A 23,369-nucleotide genomic window follows, 5' to 3' on the forward strand; every position below is an offset into this window, starting at 1 on the left:
TTAAAATCCCCCCCCCCCCATTACCAAGCTTCCCGCCTCCAGGTCCGGGATACGTCCCCGCATTCGCTTCATGAATCCCGCGTCATCCCAGTTCGGGGCGTATACGTTCGCCAGCACCACCGCCTCCCCTTGCAATCTGCCACTCACCATCACGTACCTGCCCCCACTATCCACCACTATGGTCTTAGCCTCGAACGATACCCGTTTCCCACCAGTATTGCCACCCCTCTGTTTTTCGCATCTAACCCTGAGTGGAATACCTGCCCACCCATCCTTTCCTCAGTCTAACCTGATCCGCCAATTTCAGGTGCGCCTCCTGGAGCATAACCACGTCCGCCTTCAGTCTCTAAGTGCGCAAACACCCTTGCCCACTTAATCGGACCATTTAAACCTCTCACATTCCACGTGATCAGTCGGGTTGGGGGGCCATTTACCCCCCCCCCCCCTCGTCGACTAGCCATCCCCTTTTTTATGCCAGCTCCTCACCCAGGTCCCACGCACCCGTCTGTCCCCCAGACGGCGCCCTCCCGTCCCGACCACCTCGTCTCGTATCAGCTCCCCCTTGCCCTCAGCAGCAGCAACCCAGTTAATCCCACCCCCAGCTAGATTCCCCTCTAGCTTGATTGCTCCCCCCATATTGCTTCCGGGAGTCAGCTAACTCTGGCTGACCTCAGCTTCCCCCGTTTATCCTTTGACCTCCCTACGTGTGAGGCCCCCTTCCCTCCTGCGCCCTTTTTCCCGCCTCAATTTCTATAGCGCGGGAAAAAAACCACGCTCCCCTCTCGGCCCCGCCCCTAATGGCGCAGTTCCCTCATTCCCCTTCCCTGTCTCCTTTTCCACCGGCGCCCACATTTCTTCGTGTGTCCCCCCCCTCGGGGGGGGGGGAAGAGAAAATTCCCCGTCCAACATTCTTACATTATAGCCCTCCCCTCTCCCCACTTTACATTTCTGTGCCACCACCTCGCTACCTCTCTCCAGACATCAATTTCTCAAGTCTAGTCCAATTTCTCTTCCTGAATGAATGTCCATGCCTCCTCCGCCATCTCGAAGTAGTGGTGTTTACCCTGGTGTGTGACCCACAATCTTGCCGGCTGCAGCATCCCAAATTTGACGTTCTTCCTATGGAGCACAGCCTTGGCCCGATTGAAGCTCGCCCTCCTTCTCGCCACCTCCGCACTCCAATCTTGATATACGCGTATCACCGCGTTCTCCCACTTGCTGCTCCGTGTCCTCTTAGCCCAGCTCAGGACCATCTCCCTGTCCCTGTAGCGGTGGAACCTCACCACTATTGCTCGTGGTGTTTCCCCTGCCTTTGGTCTTCTCACGAGAACCCGGTACGCTCCCTCCACTTCCAGGGGGCCCGTTGGGGCCTCAGCTCCCATTAGCGTGTGGAGCATCGTACTCACATACGCCCCAGCATCAGCCCCCTCTGTCCCTTCAGGGAGACCTAAAATCCTTAGATTCTTCCTCCTCGAGCTGTTCTCCAGGGCTTCCAGCCTTTCTATGCACCTCTTATGTAGTGCCTCGTGCGTCTCCGTCTTTACCACCAGGACCTGTATCTCGCCTTCGTTCTCGGCTGCCTTTGCCTTCACTCCACGGAGTTCCATCGCCTGGACCGTTTGTGTTTCCTTCAATCCCTCGATTGCCAGTAACATCGGCGCCAGCACCTCTTTCTTGAGCTCCTCCACACATCGTCGGAGGAACTCCTGCTGTTCCGGGCCCCATACCATCTGGGCTCCCTCGGCCGCCATCTTGCTTCTCCCTTCCCTTCCCTGCCACTGCTCCAGAGGATCCTCCGCAATCTGGACATTACTGTCGCTCCTTTCCATCCACACCCGGGGGGACTTCTTCCTTTGTCACCTCACACTGGGTTTGGCCGTTAAAAATTTCCGTTGGGGCTCCCGATAAGACCCCAAAAGTCCATTGAAACGGGAGGTGCCGAAACGTGCGGCTTAGCTGGTCATCGCCGCAACCGGAAGTCTCAATTCTTATGGTTTTAATAAACTATTATTTTGACACTCCACATGGAGCTGAGCACTATAACAGTTATTGGACTGTATAAACTAATAGTTTATTATTATTAATGCCGCTACATCATGATGGCAGCCAACACTGGGATCAAAGGGAAAGATCACCCCAGTGATGATATATGCAGATATCTATTAGGAGTGCTAAACTGCGATAAAACTAAAATAGAATAAACTATTGGCCCTTGTCATTGTCCCCGATCGTAATGTGAACTCCTCTTCAGTGCCTGGCTCACAATATATAAAATTTTCAGTGTTGCAATAAATGACTGCGCGGTGAATTTTAAGCCAGTGTGTGAAACCACAACATTTCCAAATGGGACGCTTGAATGTAATAAATTTACAAATCCTAATTGATTACCAAATCCTTTCTGTGAAAAGAAAGTCACACTTTTTGTTTAAATTTGGTGAACTTTTGTGCTCGTTAAAGGGCACAAGTTCCTGTTTGCAATAAAATTTATAAAGCACAGTTGAATGGAACACATTTTCTGTTTCATCACAAAGGAACCCTCCTCCTCCATCAACCCACTTCCACTCTGTTTGGACTTGAAAATGAGGTGTTTTTGCTTTGCAGGCTCCTGACATCAAGTCATGCTCTAGGTCGGATACAACGTGGTGAGCTGCAAAATTATGCTCTCTCTAATCTGCCCAAACAGCATTCTGCAGTTCTAGTCTAGGGTACCATCCCAGTTGCACCTGTGTGAGCTCTGTTTCCCAGACCAAGCCATCTAATAGCCTCTCCGAGAGATGGAGGCAGTTTGTGATGTGGAGTTGTATCTACCAGGAACTGGGCTGAGGCTTCCCAAACTCATTTCACTTAGAGATAGATCCATTCACCGGTTTAATCTGAATTTTACCTGAAGTTTAGAGATTGAAGACCAATGATTTAATCCAGCCTATTGAGGCGGAAACCATGACAACCGGATCCACTTCATCAAGGGAGTGGAGACTGGAGCTCTGAATCCTGACTTGACACCTGGTGGGATATTGAACCTGGTAGGCATAGTGCCCCCCCTTCTCTTATCATATTGTTGCGGGAGCCCTCAAAACCGTGTCACTCTTTAGGACGACTCACCTATTGGCTGGTATAAAAATGGTCACAACCAACTTCATAAAAGATTAATCATGCCTGTCAGACTTAATCAGTCAGCGAACCCTTCACCTACTTCATAAATATTCACCCAACAGGATACAAAAATGACAGCACATCTCCTAGTATAACAAGACAAAACTATGGAAGTTGTATGCTGTTAAGACGTGTTTAATTTGTTCTCCAGGTTGCTTCATTTTTAGCAGTTTACAGTACTTTCATGCATTTAAGGAATAAATGTAAAGCAGAACAGCATTATTGTTTAAAAAAAATAGGAGGCAATCTTTTACAGCAATAAAACATCTCATTTTGTGTTCTATTCTTTCAATATATCAATTTATTTAAATGGTTCATTGAGACAATATACATTGTTCTCTTTTTGAAAGAGTCCCTTGATAAATTACAACACTGCCTGATTGCTGAAATTAATAAGGAGTAGGAAATGCCACTCTGAACAGTGACATGTTTTACCAAATTTAGGTATGTACTTCTAAAAAGCATTGTGGTTTAAATTGTGGAATCAGGGATTCTATTCAGAGTCTGTACTCATGATTGTACCAATTGTTCTTGGATCTGCCAACTCAAGATGGTTTTCAAATGCTGGATTTTGCAAAGTTAGGGGATCCAAGCTTATACGAGACAAATCAGTTAACTGTCCCTTTAAACGGATTTTACACAGGCAAACTGTTAATATAACCACAAGTATGAAGAGAATGGCAATAATTGCAGTGGAGGCTATATAAAATATACTATTGTAGTTTGGCTTTGTCTTGAAAATATAGCATGGGCCTTTTGAAGGCCAGATGCTGCTTGCAGTGCTGGATCCTGCTTTATTCACAGCCACCACGCAAGTGTGGTATGTGCTATCTGAGGCAAGATCATGTAAAGTATATCTTCGATATGTAGGATTGATGGTGTCTGTCTTGTACAAATGTCTGTTGTCATCTGATTGATAGATGATATAGTAATGGAATACAGTAGAACTAGGGGCACACCAATAGATTTCTGCTGAATTGTCTGAAATCTTGATCACTTTTTGTATCTTCACTGGATCTGGTGGGACCTCCTCACCAGCTATGTCAGGGCAGCGACAGCCTGTCAAATGTTGTAGATCATGACAAGGTACCTGCCAGTGTCTGCACGGATCATAATTGCAATCACCAGCATGTGTGGGTCTTGTAATCTCCTCTTCTTTCAGGGACTCCAAATCATCATCATCTTCAATCATTATAAATATAGGCCCCTTCATTATTATGGGGAGTTCTGGTAATGCTAATGTCATTGATGTTGCGGTTGTTGGGTGATGTTTGGCCGCAGTTTGATCTTTGGTAGTAGGTGGGTAACGGTTGATCGTGGTTGGGTAACGGTTGGTCGTGGTTGGGTAACGGTTGGTCGTGGTTGGGTAACGGTTGGTCGTGGTTGGGTAATGGTTGGTCGTGGTTGGGTAACGGTTGGTCGTGGTTGGGTAACGGTTGGTCGTGGTTGGGTAACGGTTGGTCGTGGTTGGGTAACGGTTGGTCGTGGTTGGGTAACGGTTGGTCGTGGTTGGGTAACGGTTGGTAGTGGGTGGGTAACGGTTGGTAGTGGTTGGGTAATGTTTGACCTTGGTTTGACCTTTGGTATTCTGTGGGTAATGATTGGTAGTGTCTGGGTAACGGTTGGTAGTGGGTGGGTGATGTTTGGCCTCAGTTTGATCTCTGGTACTGGGTGGGTAATGGTTGGTAGTGGGTGGGTAACGGTTGGTAGTGGGTGGGTAATGTTTGACCTTGGTTTGACCTTTGGTAGTCTGAGGGTAACGGTTGGTAGTGGGCGCGTAATGGTTGCTAGTAGGTGGATAATGTTTGGCTTCAGTTTGATCTCTGGTAGTGGGTGAGTAATGGTTGGCAGTGGGTGGGTAATGGTTGGCAGTGGGTGGGTAACGGTTGGTAGTGGGTGGATAATGTTTGACCTCAGTTTGATCTCTGGCAGTGGGTGGGTAATGGTTGGCAGTGGGTGGGTAATGGTTGGCAGTGGGTGGGTAATGGTTGGCAGTGGGTGGGTAATGTTTGGCCTCAGTTTGATCTCTGGTAGTGGGTGGGTAATGGTTGGTAGTAGGTGGGTAACGGTTGGCAATGGGTGGGTAATGGTTGGTAGTGGGTGGATAATGTTTGGCCTCCGTTTGATCTCTGGTAGTGGGTGGGTAACGGTTGGTAGTGGGTGGGTAAAGGTTGGTAGTAGGTGGGTAACGGTTGGCAGTGGGTGGGTAATGGTTGGTAGTGGGTGGATAATGTTTGGCCTCAGTTTGATCTCTGGTAGTGGGTGGGTTAAGGTTGGTAGTGGGTGGGTTAAGGTTGGTAGTGGGTGGGTAACGGTTGGTAGTAGGTGGGTAACGGTTGGTAGTAGGTGGGTAATGTTTGATCCCAGTTTGATCTCTGGTAGTGGGTGGGTAACGGTTGGTAGTGGGTGGGTAATGTTTGGTCGTGAGTGGGTAATGGTTGGTAGCGGGTGGGTGATGTTTGGCCTCAGTTTGATCTCTGGTTGTGAGTGGGTGACGGTTGGTAGTGGTTGGGTAACGGTTGGTAGTGGATGGATAATGTTTGATCCCAGTTCCATCCCTGGTCATAGTTGACGAAGATGTTGACGTTTTCACCCTCAATTTACTTTTAGTCCAACTTTGATCATTTTGTGTTGTGCTTTCTTCAGTTTGTAGTGTACCAAAATTTGAATTGGAAGATGAGCTATTCAGCAGGTTGGTACTGTTTGGAGATGATGTGCTGATATCAAATTTGCCTGGCAGCTTGTTGCTTGATATCTTGGTGTTGCTCAAAGAATTGTGGAATCTTGTTGTATGTTGCAGCAGTTGGATTTGTACGACACTGGCGGAAACCTGTAACTCCTGTGTGTGGCTTCCATTAATGCTGCACTTATCTATAAGGTCTGTCAATAAAATCTCTCTTTGTAAACCGTTCTTGTGACATCTGGTATCATTTGTCCTGTTGTGTGTAGAGGAAAGGAAGTTAAATATCCAAAAAATGAAACCTAGGCTTAATGGTTTGAACCTTAATTAACTTTGCAAATCATTATGTTTCAGTGATAAGCTTATTTTACAACACTCACATTTGAACTGAATTACAATGCAATTTTATAGTACTGGACATTAATTCATACTATCTTTGTTCACAATGCTATTATTAAGCTTATGAAGAATACTCATGTCAGTTAAAGTATAGCAAAATAAATGCACTGAAGCCAATGCTTGTTATTATTGTACATAAACATCTATAATAATTCTACATCTAAATTTTCCCTGGCCCGGGATGGCACGATGGCACAGTGGTTAGCACTGCTGCTTCACGGCGCCAAGGACCCAGGTTCGATCCCAGCCCAGGGTCACTGTCCGCGTGGAGTTTACACATTCTCCTGATGTCTGCATGGGTCTCACCCTCACATCCCAAAGATGTGCCGGGTAGGTGAATTGGCTACGCTAAACTGCCCCTTAATGGAAAAAAATGAATTGGGTACTTTAAATTTATAATAAATAAATAAATAAAATTTCCCTGGCACACTTGCCATTAGTGCTGGAGCCTTAATCACGAATGCTTTGGGCGGAATTTAACGGAAACATTTCTACGTTCAATTGTGGCGGCTCTGCCGGCGAGTTACCCACCGCTATTCAACGACACTTGGTCACTTTTTTGGGCCCTGGGGAGTTTCTCGCAGGTTTAGGCCACACTTAGAATTTTTTTTCAGCACTGGGGAGCTGAACTCCGAGATCGGGCTGCCATTTTGAAAAGGTGCCTCAATCTCTAAGTGAGCTTGTGGGTCCCCCCCATCCATGGGCAATGTCACCCCCCACCCACATGGGCATTACCCCACATCCCCCCCCCCCCCCCCCCCCCCCCCGCCCCTAGTGAGGCCACCCTGCCATGGGGTCCCTGGGAGGCCCCTCTTCAGGACCTCCACACCCCCTTACAGGTCACCCCAGGAACCTCAGCTGCCACCCCTTCAACCTCTCAGAGTCCCCTATTTACCTGCCATGCACCCCCTAACCCTTCAAATCCCTCCTCCACCCTCCTTTCATGGGCATGGTCCCCTTGGGTCCTGAACCTTGTCAGTGCCATCCTGACACCTGCACACTCTTGCACTACTACCCTGGCACCCTGGCAGTGCCAAGATGCCAGCCAGGCAGTGCCAAGGTGCCCATGTTCTAGGGGGAGGACCAGGGAGCCACCCTGCACTATCCCTGGCCACTCAGTGGCTCTGATGGCCTGGGTGCCGTCTGGTCCAGGTTTGTGTGGATCAGAACTGAATAGTGCCCGGCTGCAGCCTCCCTGGGAGGCCGGTAGATCCCGGGTAACCCTGCCTACGTAGGTTTAAAACCTACATAGGCGTGTTGTTTGGTCACGCCCCTTTTAGGCGGGATTCTGATTCCGACGTTTCACGGGACTTGCATATATCCCGCGTAGCGTAAAGGTCGCTCCTGGCATCTACCGGTTGATCATGCCCTTTATCTTGGCCTTGTATCACTCAAAATGCTCTGCCCTCTCTCCTAACACTAGCCAAGTTTAGAAAGGAAAAATCTATGATTTTGCCATGCTGATGTTTATGCACCATTGAAGCTCTAACAGGGAAAGTGTTGAAGTCGACTGCATAAACATTTTATAAGCTTAATATTGTGCTCTGGTGGAATCTAAACAGCAATGTCACTCTAAATTATTCTAAATATGCTCTTAAGTTTGCACTATGACATAGCAGTACTGAGAACCAGAGACTATAGTTGATTTAATCTTTACTCAATGTAAAGGGGCAGTTCACCGATGTTAATGTGTTGGTTAATTTGTAAGGTGTTTTTAAATTTCATTATTTTATAGATCACAAAATTTCTTATGGAAACAACATTAAAGCCGTAACTATAAATATTTAAAATCGTTTATAGATCGCAAGCTGATGTGTACAAATGGTAAGTGTCTTTTGGGTTAGATTGTAGAATCTATTGTATTGCTTAAATCTTCAGCTCTTTGACTAGTTTTGTGAATAATGCTTTTGCTATTCATCATTTCATATCTAAGAAACCTTTTAAAAACCCAGGGAGACAACGTTGAATGAGGCGGCATGGTAGCACAGTGGTTAGCACTGTTGCTTCACAGCGCCAGGGTCCCAGGTTCGATTCCCGGTTTGGGTCACTGTCTGTGCTGAGTCTGCACGTTCTCCCCGTGTCTGCGTGGGTTTCCTCCGGGTGCTCCGGTTTCCTCCCAAAGTCTCGAAAGACGTGCTGTTAGGTCATTTGGACATTCTGAATTCTCCCTCTGTACCCGAACAGGCGCCGGAATGTGGCGACTTGGGGATTTTCACAGTAACTTCATTGCAGTGTTAATGTAAGCCTACTTGTGACATTAATAAAGATTATTATTATTACAAATGTATTTATTGGACTTGATATTTTTCCAGGTGCCCTTTGTTCGCTAAGAATTATTCATTCTGGGTCTATAGTTTTATTTAATTGAACTTCAAAAAAATGCTAATTTGCAAGCATTTAGAAGGCTAGCATGGATTTGTTAATTTTTCCATACTGGTTTTGCCTTTAATTATTTATCTGAAAAGTGACAGAAGCAAACAAATACCTTGTCGCTCATGCAGTATCATCCTTAGAGATTTAAATTCAGAATTGTGAAGTAAAAATGTGTGGCTTTTGTAGACATTCTTCAGGCCACGTGCTTATTTCCGAATGAGAAATAGTTCTTTTAAAGAGGCATTACGTGCACGATAGGCTGAATGGCCAGCTTAATGCTTCTATAAATCTATGATTGTTACTATTTATTAAGCAAGTAAAAATAAAGCTGGTACAGTTTCTGTTATTAAGTAGCATTATCGGGTAAAGACTGCTTTTACTTTTGTGCCTTTCAACCTGGTCTCCTGGATTTTAATTTAACGTTCTGATTGTGTGCTTTCCCCCCACTTCTCATCATTGTGCTAATCGGACTGACCTGCTTTGTGTTCTGGGAATAAAGCTAAAGTTGCTGCTTAAGGTGAAGCTAAAAGGATCCTTACCTATTCAGTCGTACTTTTTCTGCTTCAATAATCAGCCAAGTGAGCTCACAGCTACAAACTAGGGGGTTTCCAGAGAGGCCGATTGTGACAGTTGAATTGGTGGAGAGATTCCAAGGTCTGAAGACTGTCAGGTTGCAACTAGAATGAGAAAAAGCAACACTTTTAATTTCAATATTTCTTATTGACAGATTTAATCTTTTATTTATCCGATTAAATCAGATTCCGATTTCAAAATTGCATCTTTTAAATTACTGAATATTAAAGGTTCTGATCCTTCAATTTATTGTATGTATTGTCTGCTTGTTTGCCAGTTGGAACTGATGTAGTGTAAGCTTTGGCAATGTAAGAACATTTGTCTGATTGCCGGGGGCAGCTCGTTTCATAGGCTGACCGCTTTTACCCCCTTGAAAAATGTCCCCCAGAATAAGTGGAGTGCATTTTCACATGAGTAACAGGACAGGCATTGATTTTGCAGACAAATTCAGCTGCATCTAGTTGTCTGTTCACAACCACGTATTTGAAGTAGTCTAGTCTAAATGTAAACTTCTTCTGAATGTATACTTTTCTTAGGTCAGTGATAATAGCAAAGACGCTATGCAGAGTATAGAGTTAGGGACCTGATTCTCCCAAAAGATTTCTACATTAATTTGTGGCGGGTTTTTCAAGGAGTTTCCCACCGGCTCTGCTGGTGAGTTTCCCACCTCAATTCGATGACATTGAGACATTTCTTTCCGGTCCTTTGGATATTCGCACCAGCTTAGCCCACACTTAGAATTTTTTTTAGCACTGGGCAGCACGGCGATGCAGTGGTTAGCACTGCTGCCTCATGGAGCCGAAGTCCCAGGTTCGATCCCGGCTCTTTGTCATTGTCCTTGTGGAGTTTGCACGTTCTCCCCGTGTTTATGTGCGTTTCGCCCCCACAACCCAAAGTTGTGCAGGCTAGGCGGATTGGCCACGCTAAATTGCCCCTTAATTCAAAAAAATAAATCGGGTACTCTAAATTTTCTTTTTTTTTTTTTTAAAGAATTTTTTTTAGCACTGGGGAGCTGAACTCTGAGCTCAGGCCGCCATTTTGAAAGGGTGCCCTGATCTCTAAGTGAGCTTGCGGGTCCCCCACACCGCCCAGCCATGGGCGATGGAACGAAGGAGGTTGAGGGGCGACCTGATAGAGGTATACAAAATTATGAGGGGCATAGACAGAGTGGATAGTCAGAGGCTTTTCCCCAGGGTAGAGGGGTCAATTACTAGGGGGCATAGGTTTAAGGTGAGAGGGGCAAGGTTTAGAGTAGATGTACGAGGCAAGTTTTTTACGCAGAGGGTAGTGGGTGCCTGGAACTCACTACCGGAGGAGGTAGTGGAAGCAGGGACGATAGGGACATTTAAGGGGCATCTTGACAAATACATGAATAGGGTGGGAATAGAGGGATACGGACCCAGGAAGTGTAGAAGATTGTAGTTTAGTCGGGCCGTATGGTCGGCACGGGCTTGGAGGGCCGAAGGGCCTGTTCCTGTGCTGTACATTTCTTTGTTCTTTGTTCTTTGTTTGATGTCGATCCCCACACACATGGACACTACCCCACAACATGAGGACACTCCCATATGGGGTCCCTGGGGTTCCCCCCCCCTGTTCAGGCATTCCCAAGCCCCCTTAAAGCACCCTCTCCCTTTCAGGACCCCCACCCGTCACCCCAACAACCTCCCAGAGGCCCGTACTTACCTGCCCTGCACTGTCCCAACCTTCAAACCCCCCCCAAAAACTTCATTTCATGGGCATGGTCCTCCTCAGCACCTGGCTCTTGGTGGCACTGCCAAGCCAGCAGGAGCACTGCCTGGGCGGCAGTGCAAGGATGCCTGAGTGCCAGGGTGGCACTGCCAAGGTGCCAGTTGGGAAGTGCCAAGTTTCCTGCGTTCCAGGGAGAGGGCCAGGGAGCCACTCTGCACTTACCCTGACACCACCCAGGGCCTCTGAGTGCCCGGGTGCCATTCCGCATGGTCCACGTTTGTGTGGACCAGTACTGATCGGCGCCCGGCTGCAGCCTCGCTGGGGAGGCCGAAGAATCGACCGAGGCCCATTTTGGGCAGGGTTCTGACTCCGTCTCGCGGGACTTCGGTGAATCGCGAGAGGCGTGGAGCCTGTTGGCAGGTCCGCTGCAGGCCTCTTTCGAGATTCTCCAGCCGGGTTGGCTCTTGCTGGAGCGCAGGAGAATCACACCCTAGGTTTCGTTAACAAGCGAATGAAGAAAAATGTACCAGTAGTATCTTAATCCAGCAAATGTGTCCCATCACGTTACAATTTATTAGAAAGTTCTGCATTTGTAATATAGATCAAAGGTATGTAACCTAGCTGTTGTTTTAAAATTAAACATTGGTGAAAAATGGCATATGGTGGTTTTTACTTTGGGTCAGGCTTCTAGAAAGTCTTGCCTTTGTGAATGCAAATCGTTTTTAAGCTTTTAACAATTAAGTTTGGTCCTACAAATATTTTTTTTTACATTAAATTGATTAACAAACTAGAAAAATGCACACGTTGGGAATATATAGCATTTTAAGTAATCCAACCAAAAATTAGGGTGAATGCAATAAACATGGACCCAGTAGCACAGTAATAGTCTCGTAATCCAGAGGGCTGGACTAATAATTCCGAGATTTACAGAAAACAAAAGGTGACCTGATATCAACCCTCGAGACAATCTAATCCAAATGTCTAGCAACTGACATCCTAAGAATTCATATTCCACTACTAAGCTAGAGGATTGAATTCAGTTTTGTTTAAATTTGTGCCTGTATAAAGTGACCATGAAACTGAAAAATCCAACTGCTGCATTAATATCCTTCAGGGAAGGAAACCTGTTGCCTGTGTCTATATGCAGGGCTACATGACTCCAGTCTTGCACTAATATGGTTAATTGTTATCTGCCTTCTGAAGTGGCTGAAAAGAAACATTTGGTTGTATCAGAACTATTTGGGAAACTACAGTTAGACAATAAATGCTGACTTTGTCAGTGCCCAGGCCCCCCCCCCCCCCCCACCACCCCCCCCCCCCCCCCCCCCCCCCCCACCACCACTACCACCACATCCCAACAACATGCAGAGCAAGTAAATGAAAGAACTGCCTAAAAACAGAACAAACTCCCTGAAACCCACTTCCAGAATTAATTGTGCAGAATTCTTCTTTTGTTTGCCTTAACAGTGAGAGCTCTGCCTGCCGTGGTGGTTCCCCAAGGTCAGGTGTGGACCACTGTGGTGGTGGGGGGTGCTGGGGGTGTAACCGGGGGGGGGGGGGGGGGGGGGTGCAACTGCTCACTGCACTAGCATGCCAAACCCTGGATTACGTGTAACCGTTCTGGGGGCAACCCTTGTCCCTGTCTGCAGGTCGGTCCGCATTGTGGAAGAAAGTGACGGAGGCATCATAATGGTTATGCAAAAAGGAGTTTAATGTGCTGTACAATACCCCACTCCCGGTGGTGCCACCCCCTCCCACAACCGCCCTCTCCTTCCTACGCCACCTCCTTCCCCCCCCCCCCTCCCCCTGTATCCTCAGTGATCCTCAACATTTTTGCCTCTCCTAGGTTGACCACTATGCCTTGGTGTTTCCCTAGGATTCACATCTGAGGTGGAGGCTACCAGCTGCCAATTCACCCCGTGCCCTTTGGTGCCCCCAGCGGGCGTCCTCTGGGGCAGGAGGGCCCTGGCTCACTTGTCGGCGGCACATGCACAGCCGTACAGCCCTGCCCCAAGTGCTGACTCCGAAATGCGGCCTCATCAGAGGGGTGGACCTCGGGAAGCTGGTGCCCACCATCACCACTCTGTGGGTTGGGTTTGGGTTGGCACTGAGCACCCGCTCCTCCTGATCGGTGCCTTTAGGGCCCTGGGGTCCACCTTGGGACGGAGGGGCAGCCGGTTCAAGCCCTGGCTGCCCCTGCATCATCTGTCTCTGCCAGCCCTAGCGCTTCCCCATGGTCCGCACCATTGTGTCGACGCCCTCGGTGATGCTCCTCCGTGACTGGGACATGCTCTGCAACACCTCAGCGATGCCCACCTGCAACTGGGACAAGCTCCGCAGCGCCTCGGCCATTCCCATCTGAGAGCAAGTCATATCCCGCAGAACCTCATCAAGGTCAGCCTGGTGCTGGGTGACATCCCCCAGCGAAGCGGTCATTCTGCCGAGGCCCCCGGTCATGGCCATCACCGACTGCGCGACGCCTTGGACACCTTCACTCATGGTGCCGACGTCGTGCACCAGGCCGTCCAGTGCGGTCGGCAACCTATCAGTGTTGGCCTCGGTGCCACTCATTGCCAGCGCCATCTCCTGCACCGGTACCCTCCAAGTGGCTATGGATCTGCTGGAGCGATGCTGACATCTCCTCTGAACGTCCCGGCTGCTCCCTATCGGATCCATCAGTTCCGGGTAATCCAATTTCACAGGCTCAGCATCAGTCTGGGACCCAGCTGGGTCCTGGGATCCAACAGCCCCTCGACTGTTGTCTCACCTGAATGTTCCTGCCTCCACCTGATATACGCCATCAGCACTGCAGTGCTCACCAGATTGTGCCCAGAAGCCTGTCCACTAACATTTCCCACCAAAATGCGTGTACCTGTGCTGGTGGGGGGTGGGGATGACAACTGTGCCGTGTCCATGGTGGCATCCTTGGAGCTTTCCTCCGATGTGTTCTTGGAGTCAGGAGAGGGTGCCGCATGGGATGCGCCGGCTCCGTCAGCTGGAGGACCTGCGGGAGAATGGATATGTGGTCAGTGGGAGGGATGGGTCAGTCAGCCAGTAAGGCAGTCAGTAGTCCTGTTTGATAGGTTGTTTGATGGAGCCCGGTGGTTCCTCACTTCTGCAGCGTCCATCAGCCTCTGCGTGGGTGACCGATCTGTCCTTGGTCACCTCGGGGGCCCACTCCTCGAAGGAGGTGAGGGTTCTTATGTCTGGCACCCCACCGCCAGTCTGGGCCCTCTCCCGCTGATCCTGGGAGAGCTTTTCTTACGGGGCCATCTTGTTTGCCACATGCATGGTTCACAGTGGTGGGAGACGGGGTTTGAAGGTGAGGTTGTGGAGGGAGGGAGGGCTGGGGGCCACCAGGTGAATTGGGGGGTGGATGCTCCCGCGGGGGTAGGAGTTGTTGGCGTCTACTCACTCGTGCTGGCCATGTGTAGGTCTTCCTGCACTGCCGGCCAGTTCTCTTGGTCATACTATTCAAGCTTACGGCGGCCGCCACGTGGTCCCAGGCAACACTGGCTGCCCTGTGGCTCACCCTCTGGGACCCTCGTGGAAACAGGACATCCCTCCTGGCGTCCACCACATCCAGGAGCCTCCCCAGGTCAGCGTCCCCGAATCTTGGGGCTGGTTCCCTCAGCGCCATTGTTGCGAGCTGGCTGGGGTTGGCTGAGCAAGTGCAGTTTAAGTGCTGCTCGATGTTGTTAGCGGGGAGCTGGCGAGCGCAGTCCCAGCGAATCAGCTGGCGAGCCGTTCTTTGCGGACCAATTAACAGTGAATTACGTTGCCGGCCTTGCTGGGCCGAGCGCCGGGTAGCTCGCGGCAATTCCCACTCTCTACCACTTAGAAATCTTTCTGGAGAATTGCGCTCTATAAGTATGGTAGATGTAGCAACCCAGTGTGAACAGTTCTTGGTGAAAGGTAGTATTGCATTTAGCAAACCCAACTTCAGAATTGAAACAAAAGCAGAAAATGCTGGATAATCTCAGCTGGTGTGATATCAACTATGGAGAGAGAATGGAGCTAACGTTTCGAGTCTGGATGACTCTTTGTCAAAGCTGATGACTCTTTGTCAGAACCTAAACCTGTTTAAGTAGTGAACCTTTGTTGTACGACTTCTGGTTCTAACTATAGAAGATATTTTGTTTAATGTTGCAGGATTTCATGGATGCTACAGTTACAGTGACCTTGTCTGCCTATTTAGTGGGAAGACATATTTGTAACTGCATATTCTGTATTTACTTTACGGAATATTGCCATGTATAGATTCCTTTATGGGAACATTACATGCAGTGCTGGCTACATGTTGTGCTGGCTGCATTGTGCCTGTTTCTTCTCACAGTTGTTTTGAATGTTGTGGTGCAAATTGTTCTCATTGGGTCTTTCAGTGTCAGCTAAATGTATGCTGTTTGGGTGGTTCTGTTGCCATGCCCTTTAGATAGATAGTAAAGTGCCTTGTTATTGCAGAGCTCCCAGTTTAACTGGCTCAGTCATCGCTGACAAAGTTGTTTGATTTGAGTTACTGGATATGTTCTAAGAAAGAACTATTCTGTCTAATTCCACCTTCTAGCTCTTGATCTGTAGCCCTGTAGGTAACAGCATCTCAAGCACAAATCTGGTGTTCTTGATTAATAAGGGGATTTCTAGATTAATAAGGGGATCAGGGGTTACGGGGAGAAGGCAAGGGAATGGGGATGAGGAACATAGCAGCCATGATTGAATGGCGGAGCAGACCCGATGGGCCGAATGGCCTAATTCTATATCTTATGGTCTTGTGGATAATTCCAATTAATTAAAAAATATGACTTTATTTCAGTTAATTAATTTGAATGATTGGATAATTAAATCTTTTCTCGAGTGCTTTTACCAATAAAGTCAGTAAATTTGAGAAAGGAGAAGTTGTGTTTCTATTGCACCTTTCGCAACCTCGATGCAATTCAAAATGTCTTACAGCCAGTTAAGTACTTTTGAGGTGCAGTCACTTTTTAAATATAGGCAGACAATGTGTGCACAGAAAACCCCTACACACAGCAATGTGATAATGACCAGGTAATTGGAGTTGGTGATGTTGATGAAGAATAGCCCTTTGCTGAAAATAGTGTTGTGTAAAAAAATGTTTTAAAAATATTTTTATTCAAGGCTTTTACATATATAAATATCCTAAGAACCGCACATCAACCTAAACAAACAACCACAAATCCCCAACCGAATAATATTAATTTTTATTGTCACAAGCTGGCTTACATTAACACTGCAATGAAGTTACTGTGAAAAGCCCCTAGTCGCCACATTCCGGCGCCTGTTCAGTCAGAGGGAGAATTCAGAATGTCCAAATTACCTAACAGCATGTTTTTCGGGACTTGTGGGAGGAAACCGGAGCACCCGGAGAAAACCCACGCAGACACGGGGCGAACATGCAGACTCCACACAGATACGGGGCGAACATGCAGACTCCACACAGACAGTGACCCAAGTCAGGAATCAAACCTAGGGCCCTGGAGCTGTGAAGCAACAGTGCTACCCACTGTGCTACTGTGCTGCTCTTGTGCTACTGTGCTTACCTTATACCTTCCCCGATACCTCACCACAACCTGCCTTCCCAATTTTTACCCCCTTATTCCCCCCCACCCCACCCTCCCTTGCTGACCCCTCAATCCTCCTTGAAGAAATCAGTGAACGGTTTCCACCTCCGTGTGAACCCCTCTACCGACACATGCAAAGCGAACTTGACTTTCTCCAACCTCAATGTGTAAAGATTTCTATGTCCACGTGTGAAAGCAGACAGGACCTTGGTTGTTCATGCCTCAACTGAATGATGATATACCTGACAGTCTAACACTCCCTCAGTATTGCATTGGATTCTTGGCATATATTTTTGTGCTCAAGTCTCTGGAGTGGCACCCACAACCTTCTGGCTCCGAGGCGGGATTACTATCAACTGAGAGGCATCACCTGTATCACTTACTGCTGCATTGATTTAAATATAATGCTCTAGGTCATTTTCAGAAGTCTTGCAACACCAGGTTAAAGTCTAGGTTAAAGAGACACTCACCTGATGAAGGAGCTGCACTCCAAAAGAGAGTGATTCCAAACAAACCTGTTGGACTTTAACCTGGTGTTATAAGACTTCTTACTGTGCCCACCGCAGTCCAACGCCGGCATCTCGAGTTCATTTTCAACATTGATGTCATTAGAACTTCAAACTGCCCTGTAAAAAGCTGTTTTATTGTGCCCGTTTAAAATGAGAAAATTAACCCATTAATGCAGTTTAGATTTTACCTACCAATCTTGCATTGTGATGGCAAAGCAATTGATGATTTATAGATCTCTCCGTGGTGATGTGAACAGTTTAAAGTCATGAATTAAGATATCAAGCAAGAAGCATTTGGGTTTGAACATGCAATTTTTCTATCACATTGATGTCAGTGCACTAACTGTGCCAAATGACAACACCGAAGACACTTAATAAAGAAATGCCATCAAAAGGCAAGACGAATGGCTCAATTCATCCATTTAGTATCATGAAATATTTAGAAAACCACGAAAGCTGGATAATTACCTTTCAAGGGACAGGAACTTCAGATGCACGAGGGACTCAAACATACTACTTTTCACAATATGTAGCTGGGAACTTCCTCCCAAGTCCACATGAATAAGGCTGGGTGTATGGACAAATAGATCTCCAGGCAGAGACAGAAGAAAAGGCATTTGCCTCATCAAAAGGAACTGTAGATTGTTTAATCCTTCAAACCACTGTGGGTCAACTGTAGATGGCAAATAAATGGTTAGTTATTGTTCTGAAGATGCCTTTAGAGAGAGCTTGCTAACATTCAGAACTGCAGTCAATGAAGTACGTATTTGCCGGCAGTATCACAATTTATTGGGTCCTTAAGCAATAGGAATCAATTTTTTAAAAAATGGAATATTTCCTCCAATTCATTTGAAGACAGATAAATAATTAATGAAAAAAACAACACAGTTTTTATCATCGAGCTGACATATTTAGTCATTTTTCTTGGCTGACCATTAAAAGTAATGTCATTCTGAAAAGGTGCCAGTTATCCAACTTAAAATGCTTAACTGTTGACCTATCACTTCTCTGACTAAAGTTTTTAATTTTGTCCAGACACAAGTGATGCTCGCCCCTGTGAATGCCTCTGACTTGGAGGTGCCAGCAAACCTTGAGTTCTGACCAGAGACAATTAATATAAAAGGTGTGCCGGTGGGTTTTACCAGTTGAAGTTTTTGGGGGGAGATTGTGAAATCTCTGTTTGCGATTGCCTCAAGTTTCCCATTTGATAAAAAGCAACCTACTTGTAGGTATCCCTTACACTCGGATCCACATATGTTCAAGTAATGTTTTGAAATGATATAGCCTGGATTAAATACATTTTTTTTGTATGGAGTATTGATATTAATAGGCTAAGTCGGTTCATTATATTCCTAAAGTAATGTTACTTATGAAAGTTCTAACAATCAAATCATTGTTTTCTGGGTGTTCCTGCCTATTTCTGTGACCATGGCTCCCACTCCATTGACTTCAATGGTACTTTAGTCTGATTTTAATTAAGAAGCCTGTGTGTGTGGTAACTAATTTAGGAATTAATTTCTTATTAATGTCTTGTTCTGTTTGCAAGCCAGGTGACTTTAGTAAGGTTAAGCCTACACTTGTGCAATAAGCTGTGTCATCCCTAAAGTCTGTCAGTGATCGTTTGAACTGCCAGCAATCGAGGTGTTTGTGTTGTCTTTAATTAGGTTACTTAAGGTCTGGGAGCTTGGTATGTGAGGTTTAAGTGCATTTTTGTGGGAGGAACAAGAAACCTATATATTTTTGTTGTGCATAATTGTCTTAAAATTCGAAATAAGAGGCAGTGATACTTACAGGTTTTGAATACGTTTGCACTCAAATCAAGTATTTTGAGATTTTCCATTCCAAGGGCAAATACTTTGTGATTGCAGACTTCCAAAGACGTCATGGACAGGTTGAGGTCATGAAGCTTTGGGAAGCGAGAGAATTCGTATGGGTCGAGCTGCTGCAGTGGGTTCCCCTCGAGCCTCAGCATGGTGAGATTAGGCATTTGAAATTCCAATCGCAACTTTGTAAAGTTGTTGTAGCTCAGATCCAAAAATTCAAGTTGTGCCATCACTGTCCCAGAAGGGACAATTTTTGAGATTAGATTGTGACTCAAAAGTAACATTTTTAAATTGTAAAGTTCCGTAAACTCCGAAAGCTTAATCTGCCGGATGATGTTCTTGCTCAAATCAAGAAATTTGAGAGCTGCGGGTAGGCATGATGGGACAGTTGTAAGTTGATTGCTGGCTGTGTTCAGGTGCCTTAATGTTGGTATGATCAAGGACCCACAGGGTAGGCTGTTGTAAGTCAGACTGTTGTGTGACAGGTCGAGTATTTCCAGTGCACTGAAATCTTTGAAGGTGTTGATCGGTATGTTACTGATGTTCTTACTTGACAGATAAAGCTGAGTATTATTTTGGGAGTATGTTTTCAGAAGGTAGAATGGAAAATGATCAGGCTGATCAACTGGTAAACCGTTAATTCTCGGAAGAACAAACACCACCTTGGTTAGTAGGAAGAAAAGAGCCAGCACTTCCATTTTCTTAAAATTGAATACAATTCCTGAAATAGATCACAATTAAAACTTTTGAGGAGGGTTGGTTTTCATCACGCTCCAATTTTTAACTAGTCCAAGTAAATGCTTAGCTTGCTGCAATCTTAAATTTAGTACTGTTTTGTCCCTTTTTATGTGAGGTACTGTGTTTTACTGTATATGTAAATTTACAGTTTTTGCAGCATTTAGTATGCAGCCTGCAGAATAATTGATTTGCACAGATCGCTATAAGACATGTTAATATTTGTGTCACAGAGATTTGTGAAACCAGCCTAGCTGACGGTGATTATTATTCGTCAGCAGAATGTCCATTAAAAATAATTGCAAAGTTCTGTGCTGTTACTGACTACAGTGATAACTTATTCTCCTTGAAGATGCAGCTCACTTCTCCAGAACTCAGATGCAAGATCCAAGGTTACAAATTTCCACGATGCTGCTACAGGTCAACTACCTTGCATATGTCCGCAATCACTATCAAATGCCCCTACCCTTCCCCTTCACCTCAAGTCATTACGGGGATAATCAAATTAGCATTTTATTTTGCAGTCTGTGAGTTAAATAGTCCACATCTCCTGAAGATTAAGCGCTGTCCCCACAAATATGAAATCATTTGCAGTCATGAGTAAAATAGTTTACATTTTTTTCTTAATTTGCAATCTGAAACTTTATAGAAAAGTCCTCAACATTTACAAGGTAGTACAACATTTAGCCATTAAAACTGTTCTTTTAGTTTCTGCTATGAGTTGTTCAATATGCAATAATTGTAACACTTACCAAACCGACTGGCAGACCAAATATCTGAAGCACCCTGCCTTCAAAGTGCTATGTAGCTGTCACAGCTTTATAGACTGTATGATTCAGATGGCTTTTAACCCCCTACTTTTGCTCTAAAAAGCACTTCATGCGTGGTAAACGGGTTTCTGGTGGATGCGTCCAAGAAGTGCATGTATTCATAAGTCAGTGCGGATTCTGGGCATGTACTTTGTGTCTTTCATCTGACTGCCTTGTTTCCTTTGTTGTAGATAGGCATTCCTCCAGCAGGGCTCTTGGAATGTAACTTGCTTTGAAAGCTGAATGCCTGGGATAAGCAAGGGCTCGCAGGCTATAAGCAAGGGCTCGCAGGCTATTAGATACTGAAAGATGGAACCATGGTTATCATCAGGGATAAAAATGGCTCTTTTTGCCTTGACAGAAAAGGAGAAGCAGTTAAGCAAGTAACTCGGAAATAGATTATTCGTTTTTCACAAGCAACTTTTAAGGGTCCTGAAAAATTAGCTGCAGTAATTAGTAACTATTCATGCGACTATGGCCGCGATTCTCTGGAAAATTGTCTAAGTTCATTAGTGATGTGTTTTTCAGCGAGTTTCCCGCCTGCTCTGCCGGTGAGTTCTCCACCCCTATTCAATGATACTTAGTCAATATTTTGGTCCCTGGGGAGTTTCTCGCTGGTTTAGCCCACACTTAGAATTTTATTTAGCACTGGGGAGCTGAACTCCGAGATCGGGCCGCTATTTTGAAAGGGTGCCATGATCTCTAAGTGAGCTTGTGGGTACTGTAGCCATCTGGGATGGCCACTTCCAACTAGGTACAGAGAAACTCGCAAAGCCTAGTGGGTAAAATGGACAAGCCACGACTCAGGCAGGCTCAGAGCCTGAAATGCATATTTGTAAGCAAGAAATCCAGACGGTATTGAAACTCCTTCTTATTAGCATTTTAATGGGGCCGATTAGCATTTGATGGCCCACCTTCCCCAAAACACAGGACTGGTACTCAAGCAACCGGGACAGTCCCAGACATTTCGGCGCCACTCCCTGTTCAAGGGAAACGCAAACAACAGGGTCAGTGACTGCTTGGGACACGCCCAGCCATCCAGACCCCACCCACTTATTGGCTGAGGAATCGAATGGAATGATCAGGGATCACCCAATTAGTAAGGCCCAAATCGAAGGACCGCCGAAAAGAGAGCGTAAACCCCCCCCCCCCCCCCGAGTATAAGAAGAAGAGTTCGCCATATGTTCGCTCTCTCTTGGCGCCCTCATGGCCTTGGTACCCCGGTCACGGCCATCGCCAATTGCAGCAACACTAGAAGCAAGTCCCAAGTTCAACGCCCACTATCAGATGGATGAGCCCAGCTGAGCAGCAGTTACTCCTTCGTACCCGAGAGATCCAGAATTGAACAGCGGCTACTGTTTTCTGACCTAAGCTGGGTGCCCGAAGTTAAGTGCAGGTTGTTTTAGTAATAGGTGTAGTTAACTAGTAGTGTTTATGTTGCATTACTAATTGTGTGTAAATAAAGTACCCTTGACCTTGAACTAACTAACTGGTGTTTGGCTCTTTGATTGATAGCGGGTGGAAACTTGTGGTGGTATCATTCGATACCTGGCGACTCTAAGCATTCGGACATAGATGATATAAAAAGAAGGGAAAACTCACTGATTGCAATAATTGGAACAGAGCCACAGAAAAGACAGAGTAAAAGAAACGCGCAACAGTACTCCACATTCCCAACCATGGGCAATGTCACTCTTCACTCACATGGGCACTACCCCACACCCCCCCCAAGTGAGGACACCCTGCTAAGTGAGGACACCCCGCTAAGCGATTCCTGGGGGGCCTCCCTCTTCAGGGCCCCCTAAACCCCCTTACAGCACCCTCCTTTCCAGGACCCCCACTCACATCACCTCCACAACCTCTTGGAGACCTCTATTTACCTTCCCTACACCCCCATCCTTCAACCCGCTCCACTACCCTCTTTTCATGTGCTTGGCCCCTGACCCTTGGCAGTGCCACCCTGGCACTTGGGCACTCTTGCACTGGCACCCAGGCAGTGCCAGGTTGGCAGTGTCACAGTGCCAGCTGATCAGTGCCAAGGTGCCTGCGTTCCAGGGGGAGAGCCGGGGAGCCACCCTACACTGACCCTGACCACCCAGAGGTCTCCATTGGCCCGAGAGACCGCCCGGGTGCCGTTCTGCTTAGTCCACATTTGTGTGGAGCAGCATTGATCGGCGCCCGGCTGCAGCCTCCCTGGGGGGACCGGAGAATCGAGGGAGGCAAGTGGATCCCGGGCAGGTAGGTTGTAAATAGGTTTACGACCTACTTCCGTGAGCATTGTTTGGTCACGCTCTTTTTGGGCGCAGTTCTGACTCCAACATCTCGCAGGACTTGGGCGAGTCCCGCGCGGACGCTGTTGGGAGGTCCGCTGGAGGCCTCTCCCAGGATTCTCCGGCCACGTTGTGGTCTCGCTTTAGTGCAACATGGCCAGAAATTGCGCCCTATATAACTGGTCTCCGTAACTGGACAGGAGAGAGGAGAGTTTAACATCAGCATTATGATTTATTATGATTTGTGAAGGTGGGGGGTTCTGAATCTATATTGCAAGCTGGGGATACAAGTCTTTGTGAATGAGTTTGACAAATTAAATGATGGTGAATATATATTTAAACAGAGTGCACCTTAGTGTTACCCTCACTAATTTTGCCTTTGGATTCAGGAAACAGGTTTTTGCAGTTTTGTAGGTTTGAGGCTGACCCCAAAAGCTTTTAGGATAGCTTTTATCAAAGATTTTTTATCAAGGATCCAGCATGTGCCATATCTTGTTGGAATAGATGGATGATGTTTTCCATCCACACCACCTGTTATTTTGAGAGATGTTTACAATTCATTAGTGATCCATCTTTCCGTCATAACATCTGTCATGTGTACCATTGTCTCATTATATAATTTATTGTTGGTGAAATTTGATTTGAAAGTTGTGCTTGTGATTTGTCTGTACTAAACGGGACAGGTGCCTGGGAGGGAATTCTGGGCATCCAGCCTCTTCCCTTTGAAAAGCCAGCATCCCTGTTCGTCCTCCCCCCACCAAAACGTTACTGTTGTTGAAA

General features: G+C 46.5%; 2 protein-coding genes across 2 annotated transcripts in view; one reads left to right on the plus strand and one right to left on the minus strand.

Moving 5' to 3' along the window:
- Positions 1 to 23,369, plus strand: part of crls1 (cardiolipin synthase 1) — a 66,231-nt gene that overhangs the window by 13,079 nt on the left and 29,783 nt on the right. The gene's annotated exons all lie outside the window — the stretch shown is intronic.
- Positions 3,268 to 20,493, minus strand: LOC140421333 (uncharacterized). Its single transcript, XM_072506001.1, has 5 exons — positions 20,263 to 20,493; positions 18,744 to 19,496; positions 17,421 to 17,625; positions 9,145 to 9,282; positions 3,268 to 6,089 (listed from the first exon to the last, which is right to left on the minus strand). Exons 2-5 carry the CDS (start codon positions 19,471 to 19,473, stop codon positions 3,647 to 3,649), a joined length of 3,516 nt encoding a protein of 1,171 aa, XP_072362102.1. The 5' UTR covers positions 19,474 to 19,496; positions 20,263 to 20,493; the 3' UTR covers positions 3,268 to 3,646.

The sequence above is a fragment of the Scyliorhinus torazame genome, chromosome 1 (genome assembly GCF_047496885.1).
Source record: "Scyliorhinus torazame isolate Kashiwa2021f chromosome 1, sScyTor2.1, whole genome shotgun sequence".
Taxonomy (NCBI): Eukaryota; Metazoa; Chordata; class Chondrichthyes; order Carcharhiniformes; family Scyliorhinidae; genus Scyliorhinus; species Scyliorhinus torazame.

Coding starts and splice junctions, on each gene's coding strand:
- LOC140421333 (XM_072506001.1), bottom strand. CDS start 19,473: ATGGAAGTGCTGGCTCTTTTCTTCCTACTAACCAAGGTGGTGTTTGTT. Junction 17,626..18,743: donor TGCAAACGTATTCAAAACCT/GTAAGTATCACT, acceptor TGCCATCTACAG/TTGACCCACAGTGGTTTGAA. Junction 6,090..9,144: donor GAAAAAGTACGACTGAATAG/GTAAGGATCCTT, acceptor TACACACAACAG/GACAAATGATACCAGATGTC.